Below are 27,424 nucleotides of genomic sequence, written 5' to 3'. Positions count from 1 at the left end.
ATGTGCTTCTAAAACAAGCAAAGAATTTGAATACGTATAGTGCTGCATGATCCAATTGCATGTAATTATAAATTGGCAAGATCATGTACTATTGTTTGTCAAGTGATCATTAAGCATGCAACAATTAGCATCATAAAGCAAAATTATGAGTCTCAGGTGTTAAAGTGACATCCACTTCGTAACATCTTCCCACTTCTCTCCTTTGTGATTCCCCCTACTTTCTAAAAAGAATGGTGCTAATTTATATCTGCACATATTGGAGCTAAAGGTATATACATTTTTCAGTTGAAGAGTAGTAGATTTAAATTCTGACAACTTGGATCTACATTAATAATGAGCAAATCTTATAACAGTAAAGCATAATTAATCCCTCACAGAGGTCTTGCTTCTGTTTAAAGGGATAGTGTCAGGTCAGTTTTGGCCTATAAATTTCACTAAACAGATTACATAACCTGAGGCTAAGAGATGTATTTATGTATTTTTAAAAAATCAATAGCAAGTTTTTTAACTAACCGTGCCACCCACCTCCTAGTTCCGTGCTGTGTTTACAACACAAACTTTGCAGCACTGGGAAGCTGTAAGTGAAATGACTCCATTTTAACTTTTTTTTTTTTTTTTTTTTTTTTTTTTTTACTGTGTATTTGTATGTGTTGTAAGTGGTGGTTAAACTTGCCTCGTGTCTTCTAAAGCATTGGTTGTATCTGGTTTGAGGTAGGGTGTGTATGTGGGGTTTTTTTGTTTTGGTTTGGTGTTGGGGTTTTTTTGGTCAGTGATCGTCTTAGAAGTGTGCGATTATTTTCACTGGGACTACTTTTGTAGTGGTGAGAAAGTGGCTGTGTTGGTATTTTTAAGGAATCATTTTCTGTGGTACCCTGAAACTCTACTTCCCCTTTTTATTTCTTATGTTGCAACTTATTGATCTCCGTATCAGTCCAACTTTGCAATTAATCCTTTTATCAACATACATTCAAAGATGTTGGCTGGTTTATTTCTTCTCAATCTGGTTTGGATCCAAGGTAGTGGTATAACTGGAATAATTCATAGAAATCTGATTTTTGAAGTTTGTATTGTCTCAATTTCTCAAATGTCAGGTCTGCTTTGTAAGAATTGATCTAAGTAAAATATTTAACTAGGAAAAACAAATGTTTGTGGGACAAGGAGCAGTCACAGATTTTTAAGACAAGACTATCATAATCGTTCCTTCTGGTCTGACCTCTTGCACAACAAAGGCCAGAGAATTTTGTTCAATAATTTCTACTTTAAGATCATAACTCCTGGTTTTGAGGTAAAGCATATTTCTTAGATCTCCAGTCTTCATTTAAAGACTTCAAGTGATGGAGAATCCATCAGACCTTGGATCATCTTTGTAGCTCTTTTCAGAACTCTTTCCAGTTTGACATCCTTTTTGAATTGTGAATTCCAGAACTGGGTAGTATTCCGGTAAGTCTCTCTAATGCTATACGTAGAGGTAATGTCAGCTCCCTATTCCTACTCTCTGTCCCCCATCTACTACATTCAATGACCAAGTTAGCCCTTTTAGCCACTTCATTGCACTATGAGGTCCATAGTGCAGTTGCTTATCTACCATGACTAAGGCTAAGATTTTTGTCATGGTTATTTTAATAAAAGTCATGGACAGGTCATGGGCAATAAATCAAATTCACAGAAGCTGTGACCTGTCTGTGTGACTTTTGCTGCTGCGGCTCCATGGTTTCCCCTGCACCATGGTGGCTGGGAGACATGGGGTTCCCTCTCTGCCCGCGGCAGCTGGGAGCTGCAGAGTGACCATATTTCCCAAAGAGAAAAACGGGACATCCCCAGTCGCTTGCCCGAGGCTGTCTCCCGTCACTGGAACCCTGAGGAGGGCCCCCTAAGAAGTATGTCACCTGTCGCTGGAATCTTGCAGGGGGCCCCTTGTTGCTGCTGTCATCTGTCACTGAAACCCTGCCAGGGCCTTGCTGCCTACCAGCTGCAGAGTCCCACAGCCCCTGTGGTTGAAGCAGAGAATGTCATGGAGTCTCTGGAAGTCACGGATTCTGTGACAAAAACATAGCCTTAACCATGACCTCCAAATGCTTTTTACAGTCACTACTTTCTAGGATACAGTAATCCATTGTGTTAATGTTACCTACGTTCAAGTTTGGGATAGCCAAAAAATACCTTGTATTAGTTGGGTCAGGAAGCCTTTAGTATAGGTTTAAGTGTTTCTAAATAGGAAGGGTATTTTTAGTTGATGTGTTTTGAGTGCAGTGTTTTCCTTTATAGAGTTTTTGATGAATGCTGATTTTTCTGGGTAAATATAGAACAAAATATGACTGTTACGCACATCATCACACTTCACTACACTTGGGGAATCTGAAATCAAGCAAAGTAAATGTTACCAGGCAGAGATTACTTTTTTCATTTATCAAAAGAGCACAAGTAATGAGAAGTAAACTTAGATTTAAAAAAAAAAAAAAAAAAGTTCTGTTGTCTAAGAAACAGGTAAGGACTTTTGTTTGCAACCTGTAATTTTAAAGTTGATACTCTAATATTTGTCCATCACTTGGAAGTTATAAAACTGTATACAGTATGTACTGAGAATTATAGCCATACATGTCAAAACATAGTGCCTTTTGGAACAGGTCCGATCCAATTAATAATGGCATCTTGTATTTACTGACAATTTTTATGTGCAAGTACTCCAAGATAAATACTGACTAAAATAATAAATCAAGCAATTATTTCACATGCTGTATAAAAGTCATTAATATGTAAGAGCTAATGGGATAAGATCATGTGATATTAAAATAAATATTAAATTCATTCTCAATTGTGTTTTCAGAATTCCTTATGGAATTCCAGTGTGGTGCTGTGGCCAGAAGGGCTAATGCATGCCTTATACGTGTTGAGAGTTGAATATGGAATAAGAGTAGGGAGGTTGTGTTATCTCTGTACTTGGCACTGGTCTGACTGCTACTGGAATACTGTCTCCATGTCTGGTGTTGTAAAATCAAGAAAGATGTTGATAAATTGAGGAGGATTCAGAGAAGAGCCATAAAAGATAGGAAAACATGCCTTATAGTGAAAGAATCCAGAAGCTCAGTCTGTTTAGCTTAACCAAGATAAGTACCTAAATGGAGAACAAAACTTTGGTAATGAGCTCTTCAGTCTAGCAGACAAAAGTATAACAAGCTCCAGTGACTGGAAGTTTGACCAATTCAGGCTAGAAATAAGGCATACATTTTTAACTGCGAGGGTTATTAACCATATGCACATGAAATTGCTAGTTAGTATCAAGGATTTTTAATACAACTATTCAGGAGTAATACCCTATGATTGGAGAATAGCTAATGTCAGACCTGTGTTTTAAGAAAGGGGGAAGTTATCTGGGCAATTACAGACCTGTTAGTCTAACCTCAATAGTATGGAAGACTGTGGACCGCATGATAAAAGAAAGGAAAAGAAAAAACTAATGGATGTAAATGGCAAAGGGAATGTAATGCACCATAGGAACATGGGTTTACCAAGGGTAGATTGTGCCAGAATAACCTGATTTCCTTCTTTTTGTGAAATAAATATAATATATATGATAAGGAAAATCAATAATATACCTAGACTTCAATAAAGCATTTGACACGGTACCAAATAGCAAATTATTAGTTAAATTAGAGAAGGTGGGGATTAGCACAAGAACTGTAGGTACATAGGGAACTGGCTAATGAAGAGAAGGGAAAGGTGGTGCTGAAAAGTGGAGGGAGGTTACTAGTGGAGGGTTTCAGGTTTGAGGGAGGTTACTAGTGGAGTTCCTCAAGATCTCTCTTGGGATTAGTCTTACTCAATATTTTTATTATTGACCTTGGCACTAAAAGTAGGAATGTGCCAATGAAATTTGCTGATGATACAAAGTTGGAAGTTATCAATACAGAGGAGAATCAAAACATTATACAGAAATATCTGGCAGACCTTGAAGACTGGAATGATGGGATTAAAGTCAATGGTAAAAAGTACAAAGTCATGCACTAGGGCAGGGGTCCCCAATGCGGTGCCCGCGGGTGCAATAGCACCAGCCGGGGAAGTTGTGTGCGCCCGCAGGATACCGCACCGCTGAAATGCTGCCACTGAGCGAGGCCGCCGGCGAACTGCCCGCCAAAATGCTATCGAGAAACGGGCAACATTTCTCGGAGGCGACACTTCTTTCCACTGCCGCTTCTATGCGGCATTTTGGTGGCGGGGTGTCTGGCGCCCGCCACAGTCTTCTGGGAATAGGAATGTGCTATTCCTACAGAAAGGTTGGGGACCGCTGCACTAGGGTCTAATAATAAGTTCTGCTACAAGCTGGGGTCTCCTCAACTGGAAATGATCGAGAAAGAGAGAAACCAGGGTGTGTGGGTTGATCACAGAATCATGATGATGGGCTACCAGTGTAATGGAGATGTGAAACAGGTAAATGCGATCCTAGGATGTATCAGGTGTGGCATTTCCAGTAGAGATAAAGAAGTATTAATGCCATTGTACAGGGCACTGTTAAGATCTCATGTGGAATACTATGTACAATTCTGGTCACCCATCTTTAAGAAAGATGAATTCAAACTGAAACAGGTGCAGAGAATAGTTATGAAAATGATCAAGAGACTGTAGGTCCTATTTTATGAGAGTAGACTGGAAAAGGTTGGTTTATTTAGCGCAGTGATTCTCAACCTTTCCAGACTACTGTACCCCTTTCAGGAGTCTGACTTGTCTTGCATACCCCAAGTTTCACCTCATTTAAAAACTACTTGCTTACAAAATCAAACCTAAAAATACAAAAATGTGGCAGCATGCTATTACTGAAAAACTGCTATTTTTTTACATTTTTAACCATATAATTATAAAATAAATCAATTGGAATATAAGTATTGTGCTTAAATTTCTGTGTACTGTGTGTGTGTGGAGAGAGCAGTATAAACAAGTAATTGTATGTATGAATTTTAATTTTTATGGACTTTGCTAATACTTTTTATGTAGCCTGCTACATAAAAACTAGGCAAATATCTAGATGAGTTGATGTACCCCCAGGGGTACGGGCACCCCTGGTTGAGAACCACTGGTTTAGCTTGTCAGAAAGAAGGCAGAGAGAGGCTATAATAGCTTTTTATAAATACATTAGAGCAGTAAACACCAAGGAGGGTGAAGAGCTATTTAAGCTAAAGGAAAATGTTGGCACAAGAACAAATGAGAATAAACTGGCCATGAACAAATTCAGGTTGGAAATTAGAAAAAGGTTTCTAACTGTCAGAGGAGTGAGGTTCTGGAACAGCCTCTCAACAGGAGTTGTGGGGGCATACAACTTATTTAGTTTTGAGAGTGAGTTGGATGAATTGTTTAATGGGGTTCCTTGGGATGCTGGGGAGCAGGGCTCAGGAGCCCAGGTGGGCACTTCTGGTTTATGTACTGTTCCTAATTGCTCATGCTTCACAGTTTCAGTTTGTCACCTGCAGGGGTCAGGAAGGGATTCCTTCCCCTTTCCCCTTCCAGTGTGTTCTGGGGTGTGGTTTTTACTGGTCGTCTTCTGAAGCAAAAGGCTGGAAATGGGACACTGGATGGAGTGGACTAGTGCTCTGAGGGGGTACCGAGCATGCTTTGCTGACTGGTTCTTGCTCACACTGATCACCCAATGTGGGGTCGGAATGCTTCCCGCGATAAGTTTGGCAGTGACCCTGGCGGTTTTTCACCTTCCTCTGCAGCATGAAGTACAGGTCATTTGCCGGGATTATCTGGGTATATCTCTCTTAATGAATTCCCTGATACTGATGTCGGATATTGATGCATCTTGATCCCTCCTGTCCTCTACTTGTGACACATAAGTTTAGTCTCCTGTGGGCTATAATACTTTGGTCTAATTTTGGTTGTTGGGTTTAGTATACAGGTGCTGGGTGGTGTTGGTGTCCTGTAATATACAAAAGGTCAGATTAGATGATCTGATGGTCCTTTCTGGCCTTAAACTTTCACTCTATGACATTGGAACAACTTGCCAAGGGTTGTGGTAATTTTCTATCACTGGCCATTTTTTTTAAAAATAGGCTTTTTTTAATGCTGTAGTTCAAGTGAATTAATTCAGGGAGGTCCTACAGCCTTTGTTTTTATACAAGAGGTCTTGTAATAGTCATTTTCAAAGTCACCTGCTTTCTCTCCTTCCACTAAGCTAAAGACATTGTGTGGTTACAAAGGTTATTGAAGTATTTAGTATCTCACTCAGTTTTGTGCTCTGGGGGTTGATTAAAATGCTTTTGTTTCCATAGGTACCTCAACACGCAGTTTATTAAGAAGAACAAATTAACTGAAGCTGATCTTCAATATGGCTATGGAGGTGTGGATATAAGTGAACCACTGATGGAAATAGGAGAGGTAAGTAGCTGTAAGAGGTAAACATAAACTGTACATAAAAACACATCTTATAATTCAACTGTGTTCTTTTAAATATTGATTTTTAAAATTAAAAATATGTACAGTCTAAAAATATATAGCTTGACTTTCAGTGGGAGTATTGAGCACCTTGGAAAATCAGGTTAAAAAGTTTTATAGAGGACTTGTCAGTTCCTTATCTGAAAAGAAAAATTAAATAAGGTACAACCTGGAGGTGGGAGGAAACCTATGTAGGTGTGGATCTGGGTAAAATATTGTTGATAAAGCAGACCTGGAATTTGTCAAACAAAAGAATTGAGAATGAAAACAGAGATTGGGAAGGATGTTAATTCCTGCCCAAATCTTGCTTCAGTTTGTGGATTTTTAAACTTCATTTACTATGGGATAAGTTTTCTGTGATGTTTGTATCTTTACAGCTAGCACTTGATATGTGGAGGAAATTAATGATTGAGCCACTGCAGGCCATTCTCATTCGAATGCTCCTCCGAGAAATCAAAAAGTGAGTGCTTGCTTGTTTTCTATGAGTTACAATGTTTCTAACCTGGTCTAAAATTTTTTTGTAATTGTTTGCTTGGAGAGGCCTGTGAATTGATTGGACTTCAGCTAAGCTGCTTTCTTATTTTATTATAAGCCAACTCTGAACATGTTATTACCTCATTAATGTGCCAAAAGCTTTAGTTGTTGAAAATATGAATGCTTTTGTTGCAATTTACTTGTGCAGAAAGAGAACCTGAGTTGAAAAATTTAATTCTCTATAGTTAGGCCTGGAAGAATTTAATGATGATTATTTTTTTGAAATTCAGTTAATATCGATTTTTATTTTTAAGCTTTCTTAAAAAAATTTCTATTTAAATAAATTTCCAGTTTCAAACTGGGGCTACAGGGGGCTACCTGTGTGGCTACAGGACTGATGACACTGGATCCCTGCAGCTGCGAGGTGTGGAGAAAGCTGTCATCTTGGCAGTGCAGCGCTAACGCTCCTGGGGGAGGTCACCCCCTTGCTGCATGGCTCCTGCCTCGGGATGGCCCCCACACTCCCAGCTGGTCTGTGAGTGAATGGGACCGTGACAGTGGGGCTGCAGAGAGTTCCCTGTGCTGCTGTGGGGCTGGATTCCTGTAGGCGCAAAGTGGGAGATTTTTTTTTTCTCATCTGTTTCAGTGTGTCAGGTGAAATAGATGTTTACTAAGGACTAACAGTTCAAATCAAATCCTACCAAGCCTAACTATAATCCAGAGGGAATGTTCTTTAGTACCGAAGACTTGAGACTAGAACTCTGCTTTCTCTTCCTACTTCTAATGCTGAGTTGAAGAGAAACCTTGAGCTAGACACAGTGTTTGTGCCTCTCTTTATATATCTGTGTAATGGGGATTTTTACCTACTGTACATAAGGAAGTGTGTTGTGAAGGTTAATATTTCTATACTGGTTGAATATAGTTAAATGAAGCACTTTGTAATTGCTTTATAGCATACTAGTAACTATTCATATTTCATTTCTACTCCTTTCAACTGGATTTTATGAAAATGTGTTAAGGACTGATATTACATCCTTCTGAAAACATTACTTCTGAAGCCTGTAATGTACCTAATAATGTTTAGAGCTGCCTAAGACCACTTCTTCTGGAGCCAACAGGGACACTGATTCAAGGATAAATTGGGTGTTAAGTAACAATAATCATATCTTAACTCTTGAGTCTGGTGAATGAGGGTCATAAGGGTATACCACTTAGCAATTCAGAAGTTTCTGTTTAATTACACTAAGGACAAACAGCACGGATTCTCATCTTGACTATTTATTAGCTGACCTAAATGTGAATGACACTACTGAGACAGAGGGCCTGATCAATGAAAATTGGGTATTTTGTAGGAAAAGGATGCTGACACACTTATTAGAGAGGGCTATTTATTGTCAACCATGAAGCAACACTTTCAATAACTATGAAAATGATCACATTCCTTCCCTGTGGAGAATTAGCTGATTATGGGCCTGATCCAAAGATTGTTGCAGTCAATGGAATGTCTCCCATTGATTTCAGTGGGCTTTTGATCAGGGCCTATAAGAGAGTGGGGCTGATTGATGGGTTTTTTTTTTTTGGTTTTTTTTTTTAAAGAAACTTTGAAAGTGGTAAAAACTGTGTGCCTGTAGGGCTCCAAGCAGCATTATCATCTAATGGCTAGACCTGATTTCTCTTTTCTGCTCTGCCACAGGCACTGCTATATGACTTGGAGCAAGTAATTTCACATCTGTTCCTTAGTTTCCCCATCTGTAAAATAAGGCAAATGACTTTCCTTTCTAAAGCAATTTATAATCTATGCGTGATGAAATGCAGTATACAAGTGAGAATTGGTTATTATTGTTACAAAAAATTATTTCTTTCAAGTACCAGACAGTGTAGTGCTTTCTGTCAAACTTTTACAATTTTGCCTTTGCTGAACTAACATTTCAGTAGTATTTGTGCTATCTTCCATGATTCATAGATATTAAGGTCAGAAGGGATCATCAAGTCTGACCTCCTGCACAATGCAGGCCACAGAATCTCACCCACCCATTCCTGCGATAAACCTCTCACCTATGTCTGAGCTATTGAAGTCCTCAAATCGTGGTTTAAAGACTTCAAGGTGCAGAGAATCCTCCAGCAAGTGACCCGTGCCCCATGCTACAGAGTACATCCAATCGTACATAATTAGTACAAGCAATATTGCCAGCAACTAATATTATGGCAAAGAACAATTGTGAAGATTTTAGTGGCAACTGCAGTAGCTGTCTTTTAGAATCAAGTTTAGCAGTGCAGGAATTGCACAATATCTTCTGAAGTAGCAAATATTACATGAAGTAGATGGAACATTGAACTATATAAAAAACTAAATTATATGCACACTTCTCATATCTAGTACTCAGTATGCAAGCCTGTACATAAAAGTAAATTCTGCTTCATGCAATTATTTCGCAGTCCACTAACGTGTTTTATGTTTTTTAAAAAGCATATCAGTAAGTAGAAGGGGAATTATACCTCTTATAACTGGAACTTTTAATGCATAACACAATATAAAATTAGTAAATAAATATATCCCAATGATTGTAGCCTTGTTGGTCCCAGGATATTAGAGAAACAAAGTGGGTGAGGTATAATCTTTTATTGGACCAACTTCTGTTGGTGAGAGAGAGAGAGGCTTTTGAGCTACACGGAACTCTTCCTCAGGTCTAGGAAAGATATTCAGTGTCGCAGTTAAATACAAGGTCAGACAGACAGTGTAGCATAAGTAGTTAACCTTGAAAGATCCCTTAGAATATGTGCTAAGTGGCCTGTTAACACCTGTCACAGAGTCAAGTCACCAGGGTGATGCACTGGAACTATTCCATACAAAGCCAGTCAGGACTCTGGGGTAGCATGCCTCCTCTCTCTGAGCATACTGTCTCCAGGGCAAGAAGCTTACACAGCTTTGACCTTCTGGGGTCTGACCTTGGAGCATTCAGTATCCCCTTCTACATCATGCGCTTCCCGCAGCGAGTCCATCCAGGCGGGGTTCCTGGGGAAGCCAGAGAGCCCTGCACCCCAACTCCACAGTCAGATGTGACTCTAAGCCAACCGGTAAAACAGAAGGTTTATTAGTCAACAGGAACACAGCGTAGGACATAACTTGTTAGCACAGAAAATCAGTGACTTTCGGCCAACTCCATCTTGGGGGGAGGGGAGCCCAGAGCCAGGGCTCTGGCCCTCCCCCTGTGCCCCAAGCCAGCCGAGACTGACTCTCTTCCAGCTGCCTGGCCCCTGCCCTGCCCATTGCTCTTCCTCCGGCCTTTGTCTCACTTCCCCGGCCAAGAGTCACCTGGTCGCATCCCCCTGCTTGGTCTCAGGTTATGAAGGGGCGGCCATAGCATCCACGCACACAGCTAGAGCAGCCTCCACAAAAGTGATTCACCCTTATTCCCACCATCTAGACATTGGTGCAATACACAGGGAAACTGAGGCACACACAGCATTCATGCAAAACAGTAAGACTCACATAGGCTCACATACAACATAACAAGGGAAAATCTCAACTATGTCATAACACCCCTGGAGTCATAAGACAAAAAGGGGGTTTAGTGGGTTGCAGATTGTCATAAATTATAAATCCAGTGACTTTATTAAGATGGTGCTTGTTAATGTCTAGCAAAGTTATGAATTTAAGCTCCCAGGCTCATCTTTTGCAAGTGTTGTGCAGGTTTCCTTTGTGGATGAGGACTGATAGGTCAAATATAGAGAGATCACTTTGTGAAAAGTGTTCAGCCACAGGTGATACGATATTTTTCTCTCTCATCATTTTCCTGTGTGCGTTCATTCAAGACTCTCCTGATTGTCTTTCTGGTTTTACCCACACAATAGTTATTGGGACATATAGTGCACTGGATGAGGTACACTGCATGTTGTGGTAGGAATCTGTAGGAACCATAGGTCTTGAAAGGTGCGATATGTGGGGTGTTGATCATGGTAGCAGTGGAGATCTGTCTGCAGGTTTTGCATCTGTTGTTCTGGCAGGGTGTCGTGACACTTTGAGTTAGTGTGTCCCTCAGAATACCATCTTTGCTACCATGGACATAATTTCCCTAGATACCAGAATCCTTAACAATGACGGCATGGGTGCCTGTTTCAAATATTTACAAGACAATGGACAACCCTCAGATACCCACCCCAAAACACATGCCAAACTCATCCGTTTAATCCATTTTACATTCAACAACAAACACTGAGTCAAACTGCCATAGGTACTAGGATGGTTACCGAATATGCCAACTTCTTCATGGGCCCCCGTGAAGAATTACTGCACAAATGCACCACAAAACCAATTTGATAATTTCATCCTCTGCACAGATGACTTAAGATCTCATAGATTTCCTCCACAACTTCAACAACCACTGCCCATCCAAACTCTCTCTGGAACACTTCCGCACTAGTATCAACTTCCTGGACACCATGATCAGCTTCAACTATAAAACCCTACAGACAACTACATACGAGAAATACACAGATCACGACACTTACCTTCATATGTCCATTAACAAACCAAGAAATCTGTTATCTACAGCCAGCCACTCAAATACCACAGAATATGCTCTGAGGAGAAAGCCGGGGATATACTCAAAATCACCTTCGCCCAACAAGGACACTCCACCAGAGAAGTAGATCACATCATGTAATGGGCCACCCAAATACTCCAAGAAAACCTACTTCAGTACAGAAATAAATCCCCCTCCAACCGCATACCCGTAGTTGTCACCTACCACCCCACACTGGGACCCATACTGGGTGTTATCGAACAACTCCAGCCCATGCTCAATGGGGACCCCATCCTGAACAAAATCTTTCCTGAACCCCATCTTCTGGCCTTCAAACAACCTGCCAACCTCTCCAAACCAATCAGAAGCAAGCTCCCCACAGACCAGGACGCACCAACTCAAAGTGGCACAAGATCCTGCCAAAACAACAGATGCAAAACCTGCAGACACATCTCCACTGCTACGATGATCCACCTCCACCACATCACGCCTTTCAAGATCCATGGGTCCTACACATGCCTATCACAACATGTGGAGTACCTCGTCCAGTGGACTAAATGCCCCAATAGCATCTATATGTTTGAAACCAGACAATCACTGTGCTCTCGAATGAACTTACAGAGGAAAGTGCTAACAGAGAAAAACACCATATCACCTGTGTGTGAACACTTTTCACAAAGCGATCTCTATATCCGACCTATCAGTCCCCATCCACAAAGGAAACCTTCACAACAACTTGAAAAGATGAGCCTAAGAGTTTCAATTCATAACTTTGCTAGACACTAAAAATCATGGTCTTAATAAAAACACTGGATTTATGATTTATTATAACAATTTGTAACCCACTAAATCCCCTCTCCCTCTCATAACTACAGGGTTGTTAATGGACCACTTCAGCTTGAATTGTCCCTTAGAATATGGCTTATCTACTTACGAGAAACTATTTGTTTGACCTTGTATTTAGCTGTGACACTCTGAGTATCTTTCCTAGACCTGAGGAAGAGTTCTTTGTAGCTTGAAAGCTGGTAGTAAAAGAGAAAATCTCATCCACCTTCTCGCCTATATTTCACTGAAACTGTTGATATGTTGGAAATGCTTTTTATGGCTAGATTGTCAAGTATGTTATAGAAAAATAACTATAAATGTTGTGAAAGCTTTTTAGTGCAATACAAACTGAACAATTTACTTGGAATTTTTTTTAATAAAGGCTTCTGACCAAAAGCTTAAACACATTTGTAGTTATGCTTTTAACTAAGTACAAATGACCGTTATACTCTGTGTTTAAAAATAAGCCTGTAAAATGTGTATTAGTTTTAAAGCAAGAAGACAGCAAAATATAACTAGGAGACTTAAAAATAATCCTGAATATAACACACTTTGTTCCCCCCCTCTAGCCCAAGCTATACTTCTACAAGGCAAGCTGAATGTCAACTTTTGCATTTGTGTTTGAATACAGCAGGAAGCAGACAAGATCATGAATTGTGAGGAAAATTCAAGTATGAGATACCTAAACAGAGAAATAATTTGAAAAGGATTGACGTGCTAGTTCAAATTAGAGTAATTAGTAGAAACTGACTAAAACTAGGTTACAGATTTTTGTATTAAACACATATAGTTAACTGGTTTCTTTATCAGAAGGGTAGCCATGTTAGTCTGGATCTGTAAAAGCAGCAGAGAGTCCTGTGGCACCTTATAGACTAACAGACGTATTGGAGCATAAGCTTTCGTGGGTGAATATCTGACAAAGTGGGTACTGATGAAGTGGGTATTCACCCACGAAAGCTTATGCTCCAATACGTCTGTTAGTCTATAAGGTGCGACAGGACTCTTTGCCTGGTTTCTTTACTAGTTATGAAATTACTAATAGTTGTTGAGGTGTTCATATTATTCACTGTGAAAAGAAAACCTATTACATTCAGTAGCACTCAGAAAAATAAATGTAAAAGTGGCATTTTAGTCTTCCATATTCTCAATGACTTCCATATCAAATTTGACTAGTTAACAAGTCTTAAAGGTTTTCTTAAAGCACAGCTTGTTCAAAAATCAAACTGAGTTCTTCCTCATGGTATACTTCCATAATCATTACAAACCAGTAATGTATTTTGTAGTTTTTGTTCACAAAATTTGCAACATAATTTGCTCTTTAGTAGTTGGTTTGTTTTGCAATGTTGAATATTGGCATTAGTGACATAAAAATTCCTAGTAAACAAGCAGATATGAATCGGAATATGTACTTAAGAATAAGATACTGTGTACGAACTATCCTGGATCCATTTTTTTTTTAAACAGATTTTTAACCACCTTTATTAACAGAACTTTGGATCTGAAGTAGTAATTGGACATTTGTTCCTGCATTCTTTCTGGTTACTTAAAGAATTAACACTACAATACATTTATTTTGAAGGCCATCTCATGTAAACATAGGCTTTCCTTGCAAGGACAGCCTGTGTTTTTACTGTTGTATCCTGAACCTTAAATGTGCCTATTGGTCACAGTTGTGCAGTGTGCAATATAATGTTGCCTTGTCATTCCACCACTATAATTTAGTTGTTAAAATGACATAACAGTGTGGTTGACATGAGTTTCATTGTGTTCTACTTTAAAAGTTGTGCAGTTTTCTTATTTGATTGTAAAAAATTCAAGCGTGGAGGTGTTGGCAAGTTCAAGTGTAGCATAGTCTTGTGGTATCTATATGCTGCTTATTTGACTGACAGGCCATCTGATGTATCAGATAAATGCATGGTGATGAAGTTTTCCACATAGTTCTATCAATAAATATATTAACAAAATAATCTATAGCAAGATTATCCTGCTCAGAAATAAGTTTTATATGTGCTCATCTTAAAATGAGGAACTTATAAAGTGCCTGTTAAAAAATTACTGTTCTAAAGAACTGTAGTGGGCATTGTCATTTCTGAAGAATCATTTTTAATAGCTATATATAAAGATGTTTGTTTTTAACATAATCTTATTTTAAAAAAAATTAAAACTCTGAAGTGGCTTGAAATATGAGGAAACCCTAATAGTGTTCATTTACCTTTTAGACTATTTCCTCCTTAGTTTTTGTGAGCCAAAACATATTCTCTTTGCCACACAGTCCTTTTGGTCATGTTTGAAATACTTACATAATAGCATACTTGTAGTGAAAGAGTGAGTACACTAGAAAATGTTTGGCAATATAGCTATACCAGCAAACCCTCCTACTGTAAATGTAGCTTCTATCAGCAAATACGGGCTTTGGCTTTTATAGCTTATTCCAGTTCCTCAAATAATATAGGTTATACTGACAATAGTTTTTTGCTGGTATATCTGTCTCTACACTAGGGCTTTTGCCAATATAAAAAACTGAATAAAAAAAATCACCCTACAAACCCATGTTGTTACACTGACAAAAGTTTCTAGTGCATACCAGGCCTGTGCTTCTTCAGTGGGCCAATTCTGTCGCTAATTTTAAGAACTCACCTTTTCTTTTACTTTATATATAGTTCACTTTTTTGTGTGATGGTTGCGTCTGGACTATTTTTGTTCCTCTTGTCTGTTCTAGGTTTCTTGGTTTATGAGTTTCATTATTGTAGGTACATAGAAAGCTTGATGGTACTGGTTGCTCTAAAACATTACTAACACAAACAAGATTGTAGATGTGATGTGTCTGTAAAATGTCTTTAACAAACACACCTGCTGCCTTTTTGTCTTGGCGAAGGTCACTTTTTCCTTGATGATCTTTCTGTGTGAGTTTCACATTAAGGAGGTGACAGTTTTGAATAATCCTCTTTGGACCCTCCAGAGGAACTCTCTCATCAAAGTGACAGAAAAATGGCCATGGATCTCAGGGCAAAACACTAGATATAGCTTGCTCCTTAGGTTCAAAGGGATTTCAGAAAACTTCAAATCTTGGAATTACTTAAATGGTGCTTAATGAGCCAATGCCTGTGGATCCAGGAGGTATTCCAGAACAGATGTTCGTGCTGGAGCTTCATTTGGTATGATATAGTGTTTTAGTCCTTGACAGAGTAGTTTCTCTTCTGACAACGTCTTTTCCTCTTCTGGTTAGGACCTGAGAGGTATCTGAGTCAGTCTCAGTTACAGCAGAAATAAGCCTCTTCCAGGTCATTCTGGCATCCAGCTTCCTGCCTGCTTCACAGGGAACTATTTCTAATTTTAGATGGGTTTAGAGGGGAGCTCAGAGTAATTAACTTTGTGTGTGTCCTGGTCCCTATACATGATAGCCTTTTGCTGCTCTGGACCATTTTTGCTGTTGAACCATGTGGTCTTTTTGATAGCAACCTCTTGCTTCTCACTAACATACTTGTTCTAGAGGACCACAAGAAAATCCTGTGCCTGTTTGTTACTCTTCACATAAAAGGGAGAGAAATACTTGATCAGTTCTATGTGGACCTCCTCTGATTTGGAGAGCATCCGTCTATGACAGCCTTTCAGGTACAGATGGTAGGGGATGAATACAATGTGCTGTCTGAGTCAGTGCTTGGCAAAAATGACCATTGTTTGACTCAGAAAGGAGCTAATGTTGGCTGTAAGTTATTAAAGATGAAAGTATTTGTAAGATGGAATTTATCACAATTTTTGGTAGCAGTTTTGTTTTTGCTATTATGCTTGAAGCTAATAAAGTACACATTCTGAGAAGTCAGCGTCAGACTGCATCATGGTTAATGGAGGAGGAGTTTGAGTTCGAGTTCGTGGGAGAAAATGACACATCATGAGAGAGAGTGGCTTGGAGACTGAAGAACGCAGTAGAGAATACAAGAAATTGAGCAAAAAGAAAAGGAGTACTTGTGGCACCTTAGAGACTAACCAATTTATTTGAGCATAAGCTTTCGTGAGCTACGGCTCACTTCATCGGATGCATACTGTGGAAAATACAGAAGATGTTCTTATACATACAAATCATGGAAAAAATGGGTGTTTACCACTACAAAAGGTTTTCTCTCCCCCCACCCCACTCGCCTGCTGGTAATAGCTTATCTGAAGTGATCACTCTCCTTACAATGTGTATGATAATCAAGTTGGGCCATTTCCAGCACAAATCCAGAGCAGACAGATTCAAAGGCAGACTTGATGAGACTAAAAAAAAATACATCTGAGCAGAATGAAAGGAACTTGAGAATTATAAGGAGAGTAAGAATATAAAAGATATATTCACAGTGGTCAGCCTTCCTACTAAAAGATTTTCCCTGCAACAGAGTATAATAGAAGATCATGATGGCAGAGTTCTTAGTGAAGGTGGTGATATCAAACACTGGTGGATGGATTATTGCGCCAGTCTCATCAGAGCCACTTACAATGCAGGACAACAGAAAAGAGAATACCAAGACAGAGCGATCAGTCTTGAGGGAGGAAGGGGTCTGTGCTATTATGAAAATGAAGCCTGTGATAGCACCTAAGTAGATAACATAACTAGAATTGCTAAAAGTGATTGGTGACAACTATATTGATCTTGTGGAAAATTTGCAACAATGCATGGTGTACATAATTCAGGATTGCATTAAGTGAATGATAGAAGCAGAGCTATCACCACAACCAGCTGGTTTCAGAGAGGGATGAGGCACATGTGATCAAATTGCGAATATATGTCATATCCTATTGAAAAATGCAGACCGTATAATCACCCATAGATTGTTTCATTGGTTTCTCCAAAGTGTTTGATGTCATCTGGCATGACCGTCTCTGAAGGATACTGCCAAGCATGGGGATTCCGGAGCATCTCATTGAATTAGTATCTAATGTCAGTAACAGACCATGATTTGAACAGCAGTGGCGACAATAAGTGGTTAAACTTTTTTCATTGGGCAGCATGAGAGACAAGAAGGAACATGTATGAAGAATTTATTGTGTGAGAAGCCCTGGAAGTTTTTGAAAAGGGGCAGGAGCTGGGATTTCTGTTGGTTGCAGCGAAGAGCATCGTACCTAAATTTAGTTAAGAAGTGTCCACCATCAATGCTATGAATGTAGAAGTCTGTAAAAACTGTTAGTGAGGAATATGGATTATTCCTGAATGTGGTGAAAACTAGATGGATGTATGTTGAAACAATAACAGGATGCAAGTGGACATAACAATCTAACAGTCAAGTGGTAGAGGCAGCAGATAGGTCTGATCCCAGATGATTAGATTTATCTAACGAAGGAGTCTACACCAAAAAAATTAGAAGATCACCAGGGATGGCTTGCTCAGCCATGGTTTTCCTTATGAAAGTGTGGAAAGACCATGGCATCTTGGAATGTACAAAGGTTCAACGGGTGAAAAGCTTAAGCTTTCTCCATTGTTACTTATGAGTGGAATCCTGGGGAAAAAATGCTGCTGACAAAAGGAAAATTGAAGCCATTGAGATGTGGTGCTGGTGAAGACACTTGTATCTCGTGGATGGGAAAGACAAAAAACACTTATATTGGAAATATTATTGGAGAGAAGCAGACACCGCTCTCTGAAATCAGCAAGCGCAAGCTTACGTACTTGGGTCACAGCCTGTATAAGAATGAGAATAACCTGGAGACAGTTAATGGAAGGGGTGGTGGTGGGCCATTTGTAGTAAGGAACGACCAGCATAGAGATGAATAAATTGTGTGTGGCCTATCATTGGGAGGTCAGTTGCTGAGTGTGCAAGTGAGTGATGGATCAAAAAGTCTTCAAAAGTTTCTAAGACGTCACCTGTATTCAGACAGGAATAAATGGATTTTACTTACTTACCTACTTCCTAACAAGCTAGAGTTCATTGACTTATGTAGCATGCTGATGTAACTTATAGTATTGTTAATGTACTCAGTACTTGGTAATTGTTCTGTGGAGGCTGGCAAAAACTTATGCATCACCATTTATGTAGTCTTCATGGCATGAGAAGAAGAGAAATTGAATCAGTGTTCATTAGTGTATCATGTAAGGTTTGGCTTTATAAATTTTTGTCTTTGGTTAATTTAAACAAAAACAATAACTGGAAAATCTTCCACCTAATGTCAAGGGGTTCAATGTCTCATGTTTGTCTTAGTAGTCATACAGTTTCTTAGGAATGCATATTTGTTTTTGCCTGTTTCAGTGATCGCTGTGGAGAAGACCCAAACCAGAAAGTAATCCATGGGGTTATTAACTCCTTTGTTCATGTTGAACAGTATAAGAAAAAATTCCCCCTAAAGGTAAAAATGCATGATTGCTTGATGTATTTTTAATTGTGAATGTTAATACTTTAATACCTTGTATTATTTGTCCTTGATTAGACTTTCTTGATTTAGTTTTATCAGGAAATTTTTGAGTGTCCTTTTCTGAATGAAACAGGGGAGTATTATAAACAAGAAGCTTCAAACTTATTGCAAGAGTCAAACTGCTCACAGTATATGGAAAAGGTAAGAAGCCCTACTTTGACTTGCATCTATTGTGTATATATAAAACATCTAAAGGCAGCGTACAGAACAAGTTAATTACTTTTTATACAATAGAATATTAAAATGTTGATTATTTTAGAAGGGAAAGATTTTTGTACTAATTATCCTCCTGGTGATACAACTACATGCACTCAAAATGAAAAATAGATGGTTTTTATTTTGAAGACATGTTAGTTTCTACAATTCTGTCTCATTACCTTGGCCAATGAGAACGCACACATGGTGGTGTCCTTTGACAGAGTGAACATAGATATCGTACAGATGGGAGATAGGCTTTCCAGAAACCTTATTAACCAGCTTATGAAATTAATTGTATTTAAAGAACATAAACTGGCTGGCAAGACCAAAAATGAGGAATTTACTTGCTGTCTGCACTGTAGAAAGTTGTTCCATAATTATTTCCCCGTTTTAATTGTCTTCTACCTCTATCATGTTCATTTTATTACCTGGAGAGGACAGGGTCACGGAAGCCAGGACAAAATAAAGTTGCAAGAGGAGGAGCATGGTCAGCAACTTTAGATCTTACAAACTATAATGAGGTTTGAGCCTAGTCAGTAGTTGTGAGTCACCAATGCAAACAGGAATTAATGCAAGAAATAAAGTTAATGATTCAGTAGGTAGCACTCTTCTCTCTGAATTAGCATTGAACTAATGCCTCAGTGTCATGTACAAATTCAAATTTGCCTTCTTCCTACTTAAATTCTCAAATCATACGCAATTCTCCTTTCCTCTCCTGAACTGTTCTGTAGTATTTATCTGTTCTATAGCTTGAAAATTTGCCTATAGGTTTTAGGTAGATTAAAAGATGAAGAAATGCGATGTCGGAAATACTTACACCCCAGCTCATATGGCAAAGTAATTCATGAATGCCAGCAACGAATGGTAGCTGATCACTTGCAGTTTCTGCATGCAGAATGCCATAATATTATCAGACAAGAGAAAAGAAGTGGTAAGTCTCACAAAATATTAAATATTCTGTAGGTGTTGTGTATGATGTTTTACTTTGCAATTGATTATTTCAACAGATAGAACTCTTCCCTCTGCATTAACATTGAACTAGTGCCTCAGTGTCCTGGACAATTCCAGTATTCTCCTTCCCTTTTTACCTACCCAGCCTCTGCTTAAAATAGCATAACTTGTAAGACTTAGTTCCTATATTACTTATATTTATGCATTTCCAAACAGTACTAGTTTCTCATGATTCCAGCTTTCTTTGGAAGTGAGGAAGAACAAATGTCAGAGAATCCTACTGCTCCAAAGTGTTGGTACATATGCCTTTTTACATATGTCTGAGGAAATTCCCCTGATGTCAGACTTTCTTAGACTGCAATCCACAGGTGCTTTCTACCCCAACCTTGGTCTTCTTGCTAGGGGGATAGCTACTGAAAGGACCCAGTGTGTCTCAAAGTAATAAGCACCTTCCAAGGCACAGGAAAAATCCAAACTGCTTTTTTTTCCTTGTAGCAGCCCATTAATAAAGTTTATCTTGCCTCTTACTATATGCTCTTCAGATTATTTATTCGAGTGACCCCTGCACGTTTCCCACTATTGGGAGATGTATCTGTGTTGCTAGAATCTTGTAGAAGCAGTGTTTACTGCTAGTCAGATTCTTGTTCATCCAATGAAATATCTGTATCCTTGACACCTGATGGTGGTGTTAATTTAGGCATCTAATTCTGTAAAGATGGGCTGGGAATTTAAGAGGGCCTCACTACTTCCTGTGTGGATGTTGATGGATATTGACAAATAATTCTTCAGGAGGTTTCCTCTATCATACCAATCCTGCACTTGGGTTGGTTATATTCCTTGCTTGTGTATGTAAAGTAGGAATTGCTGGACAGATTCATTCTACTATAAGTCTGTGTCTGGGATGCAGAAATATGAATTTCTATCTATTAATTTGTTCCTTGACACTGGCTTGTAGTAACTCACCAAGAGGAGAGAGTGATAAGCAGTGTTCCTACCACAAATATTCCTAGCTACACATTTTCAGGATTAAAGTTCGGTATTTTATTTCACGTTTTCTTTCATCAAGTTTTTGTATTGGATGGTAGACTCCTTTTGCTGTCTCCTAGGAAACAATCACTTAGATATTTTAAAAGTTTTCTAAGCTGATGTGGAGCAAAGTGGGAAAAATCTAGCAGAGGATGCCAGAGCTCTCCAGATTTGCCACCGATTACCTGCTGACATGGAGGTCCAGGAAGATAGGAAATAAATTAGCCTAGTGGTGTTCTACCTTTTTCATACTGGGCCACTGCCTCTTGTCTCTCCACTCCTATCTGGAACTCTTTCAATTTAGCAATATGTGAAGTGTAGGTTGTTTGTAACTCCACCAATTACCAGGTGAAAATTGATGTGTGTTTCAACCTTCATCCTTCCTTTTTCTGCTTTTCGCTTTATCTTTATGTTCAATATTTAGATTATTTATTTCATAAGATTTTTCAAGGAAAGGGACAGTTTTATTTTAATATTGGTAAAGATCCATGCAGATTTATGGTGCTATGTAAATGTTAATTTAGAGTAGTGGATTTTTGAAGTATATTGTGTAAAAAGTATGTTTTTATTGCAGACATGGCAAATATGTACACTCTGCTTCGTGCTGTGTCAAGTGGTTTACCTCATATGATTCAGGAACTACAAAACCATATCCATGATGAGGGCCTTAGAGCAACCAGCAATCTTTCTCAGGAAAATGTAAGTTTCATGTGGCAGCTGAGTTAACCTATCTTATTACATTCCTGATGAAATCTTTGCTTTCTTCCCTAGGCTGATTTAGTTTATTGCCTACAGATGAGTGGTGGCACTGAACAGAAACATGAGTATAATGTTGTCGCTTATAAAACACCCTATTAAACAATCTTTTTTTATTTTTTTTATTAAATCTTGTTTATATTAAATAGATTTAGAACTTTGTGCACAAATTGCAGTTTTTGATCAGCTCTCAGTTGTGTAATGCATTGATTCAGGTTTTTTAATTTCTTCTTGCTGGATCAACTTGATCAATTTTTTTTTTTAAATAATTGTGTGAAGTCATCATGGCGAATGGCCTTCTGCTGTTAAAAGGTGCTCTTGTTCTGCTAAATTTTGTTCCCAGATGGTTGCCGATGGGTCATTTTGGTTCATTAGGAAACAAAAATATCACTTGGTTTGAGTAAATGTTATTTGTAAAGCGGGGCATCCTGTGCTAGTACCAGAAAAGTCTTTTTCACTTAGTTGCTGTATAGTAGCAGTTGTACAGCTGCGTAGTCCCACGCTTGCATCAGAATTTCTGAAAGTACTTTGACTATTGAATTGTTCTGCTCAAATGTTTTTGTTGAAGTACTCGCTTCTGATATCCCTTGTGGAATGTGCCTGTGGCACTGCTGTTGTAGAAAAGCAGGGCTTCCACCTACAGTTCTGTTCACACGTTTATACAGCACTACTTTCAACTTGACATCTAGATCTGATGTTCGCTTTAGGAGGGCAGTTCCTGTCATCCTTTTTTAAATTAGAACTCTCAGCCCACTTTTCTAGAAGGTGGTACTGTTCTTTAGACTCTCTCAAGTGTCAATATGCAGAGGCTACCTTGAAGAAAAAAGTTGACTTATTTTAATAACTGTGGTTTTAGAAGAGAGGCTTGGGGTTGACATCCATTTATCATCTTAATTCTGAAAGTCTGGTGCCACATTTCATGCCATGTTTTGGTGCTTATGTCTCAAGGGCACATCTTCTCCAGGCCATTCCCAAAACTCAACAGTGCCATGGCCGCATCCAGCTAGTGTGAATATGCAGGAGAAACTGTCTTAAAGATTCAGTTACTTGTTAGTGACCTTGATTTTTGGTGGTGATCTTCCTCCAGAATAACCATGACAATCTATATTAATTTTTTACATTTTTGTATAGCTATTGAATTTTTCAATAAATCTGTTTTCTGTATTGTGTATTTTTAGATGCCAACTCAGTTTGTGGAGTCAGTTTTGGAAGTACATAGTAAATTTGTTCAACTTATCAACACCGTTTTGAATGGTGACCAGCACTTTATGAGTGCCCTTGACAAGGTAATTTTTCACAATATAGTAAACAACACTACACTCCAGAATATGTAATCTTTTTTTTCACCGGAGCAATAAAACAATACCCTTGAGAGAACTCTCATGGAGGTCTCTTGTTTTAAAGCAAAGAAGAAAAAAAACTAAGTAATTTAGTACTCTCAAAAACAGATCCTGCGTACAAAGGAAGCAGTCACATTTCTTCCAACCATTGGTACTTGAGTTCAACCTAAAAGGATGGACAGCTTTCTCATCAAAACAGCTGTTTAAGATCCTGAAATGAAAATGGATCCCTTATCTCCAACTAATGTGAAAATAATATAGCATATTTATAATATACTGTGTCTACTAAGCAACTTTTAAACAACATCAAAACTGCCTTTTCTCTTGGCAATAATGAATTAGACTCTGATCACTGAAGTTGCCAGGTATGTTAAATAAACATTAATTTTGTATCTTGTTGCAAATTACTTGATTGTACAGAGTTGTGTTGAAACTGTTCAATTGCTCAACATGGGTAATTGCCCTGTTCTGGTTACGTACCGTTTTCAAGACCGAGGTTTATGTAACTGATTTGTAAAATGTGCAGCCAGTTAAGGCATTTGTTCCTAGGTACTGCAATTGGCACCGTATAAATATAATGTAAGTTAGATTGTAGAAGTAGTTTATTTTATAATAGCATGACTAGGCTCTCTGAAGATCAGGTGTCTGGTTTCCTCAAGAAAAGATACATGGTATCTAATGCCTTCCACCAGTTGTTAATTTATTGGACCAGGATTATAATTTTCACATGTACAATATTTTAACTATTAAACAAAATTTTCTTCTCCCCGGTCACCAAACTCTGGACAGCTTATGTCTTAGATTTTTGTTGGGGATAAAGATATAGATTAGGATAAATATTGTATATTTGCAATATAACTTTGTTTTTCTATTTTGGGGGTGTATTTTGAGCTTCTATGAGTTTTGTCCATTTTTGTCACATCCTATATTTTCTTAATACAAGGCTTTTCAGGGGCTTGTAGCCATGTATCAGGATGTTGCTGAACCGCATGATGCACTGTGCAGAAGAGTTATAGGTTTGACCATATTCCTGCAGGACACCTCATCTGTACAGATGAGTTTTGGCTTTAAGCTTTATAATGTAATATAGAAAGTTAATGGTTATCTGTGGTGATAAATATTGCCTATATCATATGTCAATTAAGTGTTCGTTGAATTTTGAAGCTTAAAATTCCATACCTACATACACAGAGTATAGACAAGGTTCCTTCCAGAGAAGGCCTCTGTAACCCCTCTTCTCCAAGGACATCATGTGATTCAGCAATGTGCTGATGTTCAACACTACATCCCTTTGGAGCCTATAAGAAAAAACAAACAAACTTCAAACTCCTGGAAAACACTAAAAACACAGGAGTAGAGAGCTTCAGTGAAGCCCTTCAGCTTGCTTTCTTTGGAAAAGAGCTTGTGACCCAACAATCCTTGAATGTATATATAATTCACAGGAACTGGTGTATGGTATTTTTTGGTTTTGCATATACTCAAGTTGTGTTGCAATTATTTCAGTGAGACTTAAATATGAACTGCTCTTCAGAATACTAGTGTTGACAACTCTGTTACTCTTCTCATCACTTATGCCCTGATCCTGAGTTATCATTTAATTCCCTTTTCTTCTCCCTTGCATTCAGACTCTCTCCAGATCTCATCTTTACTATAATGTTTCAGAGATCTGCCTCTTCCGCTTCTCCCCATAATCCTTTAGATGCTGAGATACTTTTACAGTCTCCCCCTGAAGTTCAAATATATGCTCCTGACTTAAGGCTTTGCTGCTGCTGCTTATATCTAATTTGATCTCTCTTTTCACTCCCCAGTGTGTACTCCCAGCCCAAATTATATACCATTCTGATTTCTCATCTTATTGCTCCCTTTGTGTTCCCCCACTCTCGTGTTTGTTCATCCTGCTCCCTACTTTTTGAACACCTTTCATCCTCTCTCCTCCTTTGCATTCCTAATCAAAACAGTTCTGTGACCTTGCTTTCCGTAGCTGACTTGCTCACCTGTGCTATTTACTCCTCCCCTTTGGTCCTCCACAGTCTCACTTAATAAATATCACTGCTTATGATTTGCTCATTGTATATTATTTCACGTTATTTGTGTCAATCATTATCTCCCTCTTTTTGTCCATTTTTCTGTTTGTCTTTTTTTAGGATAGTCTTTGCCCTGAAGAACTTGCAGTGTGTTCATACCTCTCTGTAAATCACCAAAGCAAAAGTTCAAGTATTTCTTAATATTTGTCTTTATTGTGTATTTCTACATAGGCTCTAACATCAGTAGTAAACTATAGGGAACCCAAGTCGATCTGCAAAGCGCCCGAGTTGGTAAGTAACACATATTGTGCTGTAATAGTGATCGTAGTTTAAAACAAAAACCCAAGCACTCAAAACAGTCATTATTAACACATGGTGATCACCAAATTAAAATAATTTTCACTTACTGAATCATCTTCAAAAGCCTTTTTTAAAAATAGGCATTTAACCTATTGAACCCACACAAAACGTGCATGTTCTGGGCACACAATCTGACGTGCCTTTGTTTCAAAATGTGGCCCTTTGTGTCTTGTTTGTGTCATTTGTAAGCTGAGCTCTGTCATGTTTTAACCCGTATTTAGTAGTTGCAGATACCTTCAAACACTGTTGTTCTCTAGCTTGACAAGTCAATTTTGTTTTGCTTTTTGTTTTTTTTTACTTGAGCTGGCCAAGTATTGTGACAACTTGCTGAAGAAATCAGCCAAAGGAATGACAGAGAATGAAGTAGAAGATAAACTTACAAGTTTCATTACTGTTTTCAAATACATTGATGACAAAGACGTTTTCCAGAAGGTAACCTCCAATTTTTAGTGAATGTTAAAAGAAAAATGTAATTTAGCTAAACCGCTTTACATTGGATGTTTGTGTTCACATTCTTTTTTAAAAAAAACCTCACATCTGAGAAAATATTTTGCTTACTTTGTTTTGTTTCATACAGTTCTATGCCAGAATGTTGGCAAAACGATTAATTCATGGTTTATCTATGTCTATGGACTCTGAAGAAGCCATGATTAATAAACTAAAGGTAATATGAACTATCTTTCAAAATAATATAAACAGCAGTAGTAACTGTTGAAGCATGTCTTGTTTAAGAGGGTCAGCAGAGGATGCCAAAATTAATTTAGCAATTGGTAGCTGCTGTTGCCAGTAGATGATATGAAAAATCACATCATCATCTGTTCTGAATTCATGTATTGATACACACAAAATCCATTACCTGGAAAACCCCAAATATTATAAGTAGTTCCTTATTTTGGGTAGTTGTATAAAATGTGCCACTTGATCCATATTTCCATAATAGTAGTATCAGTCAGTGAGCAAAACTAAGGCAGTCCATTAGAAACTTTCAGTTTTGTAAGTTAGTATTGGGCAAGGACAAATTTTAGAAATACGTTGTATAGAAGAGCAACCCTCTTAAGACAGGTAATATAATTTTACATATGAAGGCATTATTGGCTATACTATAGATGGCAGGCATTAGCAATATAGAAGTCTGTGTATCAGTACTGTTTTGTGGATGTGTACAATATATTAAAGAAATATATATAAAGAAATGTGTGTATAATATATTAAAATAATTATCTTACCTATGAAATGTATTTAAATGTTTCATTACAGCAAGCCTGTGGTTATGAGTTTACCAGCAAGCTCCATCGAATGTATACAGACATGAGCGTTAGCGCTGATCTCAACAATAAATTCAACAACTTTATCAAAAACCAGGATGCCATTATAGATTTGGGAATTAGTTTTCAGATATATGTTCTACAGGTACTAATGAATAATTTATTGCTATTCAGTTACTGGTTTCTTGTATTTCCATAACAAGTAAACAATTTTCTAAAATCTAACTAATATGAACATTTCTCAGACTGAAATTGACAACTTATAAATTTGATATCACTATTTAACAATCCTGATGATATAAAACAGCCTATTATTCCTAGCTTTTTTGAAAGATAGTCTACCCTCTACACTGCATAATGGTAAGATAGAAACAAAGGCCTTAACAGGTTTCTTACCTAGAGCAAAGGCCTCACAACAGTATGCATTTTAGTGAGTCTTACAACTCCTTTTCTAACTCATATGTCTTATAACTTGACTTGAACTATAGGACCAGTTCTTAAAAGGAAGATTTTGTTTAGTGTATATGCTCCTTGGAGCTCATTTTAACATGTTAGAATGTTAATTTTTTTCTCCCCCTACCCCCAGGCTGGCGCATGGCCTCTAACTCAGGCTCCTTCATCAACATTTGCAATTCCTCAGGAACTGGAAAAAAGTGTACAGATGGTAGGTTAGTAGTTTCTTGCAAATTTGTAGCAAATTTAATAATACTTTATTAGAATCTCAAACAAAAAGCTGATAATTGTTATTGTGAGGCCACTGTGTCTGTCGGGTGTATACGTAAACCACAATTATTCGAGCTCCAGTTATCTGAAATTTGAGTGGGTTCCCCAAATAAAAGTCTGATCTTATGAAATTCCAGGTTTTCAAATTTTAGCTG

At 38.1% G+C, this 27,424-nt stretch overlaps 1 protein-coding gene across 3 annotated transcripts in view; it reads left to right on the top strand.

Moving 5' to 3' along the window:
* CUL2 (cullin 2) overlaps positions 1-27,424 on the top strand; it is an 84,713-nt gene that overhangs the window by 26,431 nt on the left and 30,858 nt on the right. For all 3 annotated transcript variants that reach the window (XM_074946214.1, XM_074946213.1, XM_074946212.1), the window contains exons 5-16: positions 6,261-6,366; positions 6,801-6,883; positions 18,464-18,560; positions 18,657-18,767; positions 19,593-19,755; positions 21,376-21,500; positions 22,736-22,843; positions 25,153-25,212; positions 25,585-25,713; positions 25,859-25,945; positions 26,539-26,691; positions 27,133-27,210. In XM_074946214.1, the coding sequence (XP_074802315.1) occupies positions 6,261-6,366; positions 6,801-6,883; positions 18,464-18,560; positions 18,657-18,767; positions 19,593-19,755; positions 21,376-21,500; positions 22,736-22,843; positions 25,153-25,212; positions 25,585-25,713; positions 25,859-25,945; positions 26,539-26,691; positions 27,133-27,210 (1,300 nt within the window). The remainder of the gene's footprint in view (positions 1-6,260; positions 6,367-6,800; positions 6,884-18,463; positions 18,561-18,656; positions 18,768-19,592; positions 19,756-21,375; positions 21,501-22,735; positions 22,844-25,152; positions 25,213-25,584; positions 25,714-25,858; positions 25,946-26,538; positions 26,692-27,132; positions 27,211-27,424) is intronic.

The sequence above is a fragment of the Natator depressus genome, chromosome 2 (assembly GCF_965152275.1).
Source record: "Natator depressus isolate rNatDep1 chromosome 2, rNatDep2.hap1, whole genome shotgun sequence".
NCBI classification, from domain to species: domain Eukaryota; kingdom Metazoa; phylum Chordata; order Testudines; family Cheloniidae; genus Natator; species Natator depressus.
Note: the sequence above shows the minus strand (reverse complement) of the source record. Positions and strands in the feature narration are given on the sequence as shown.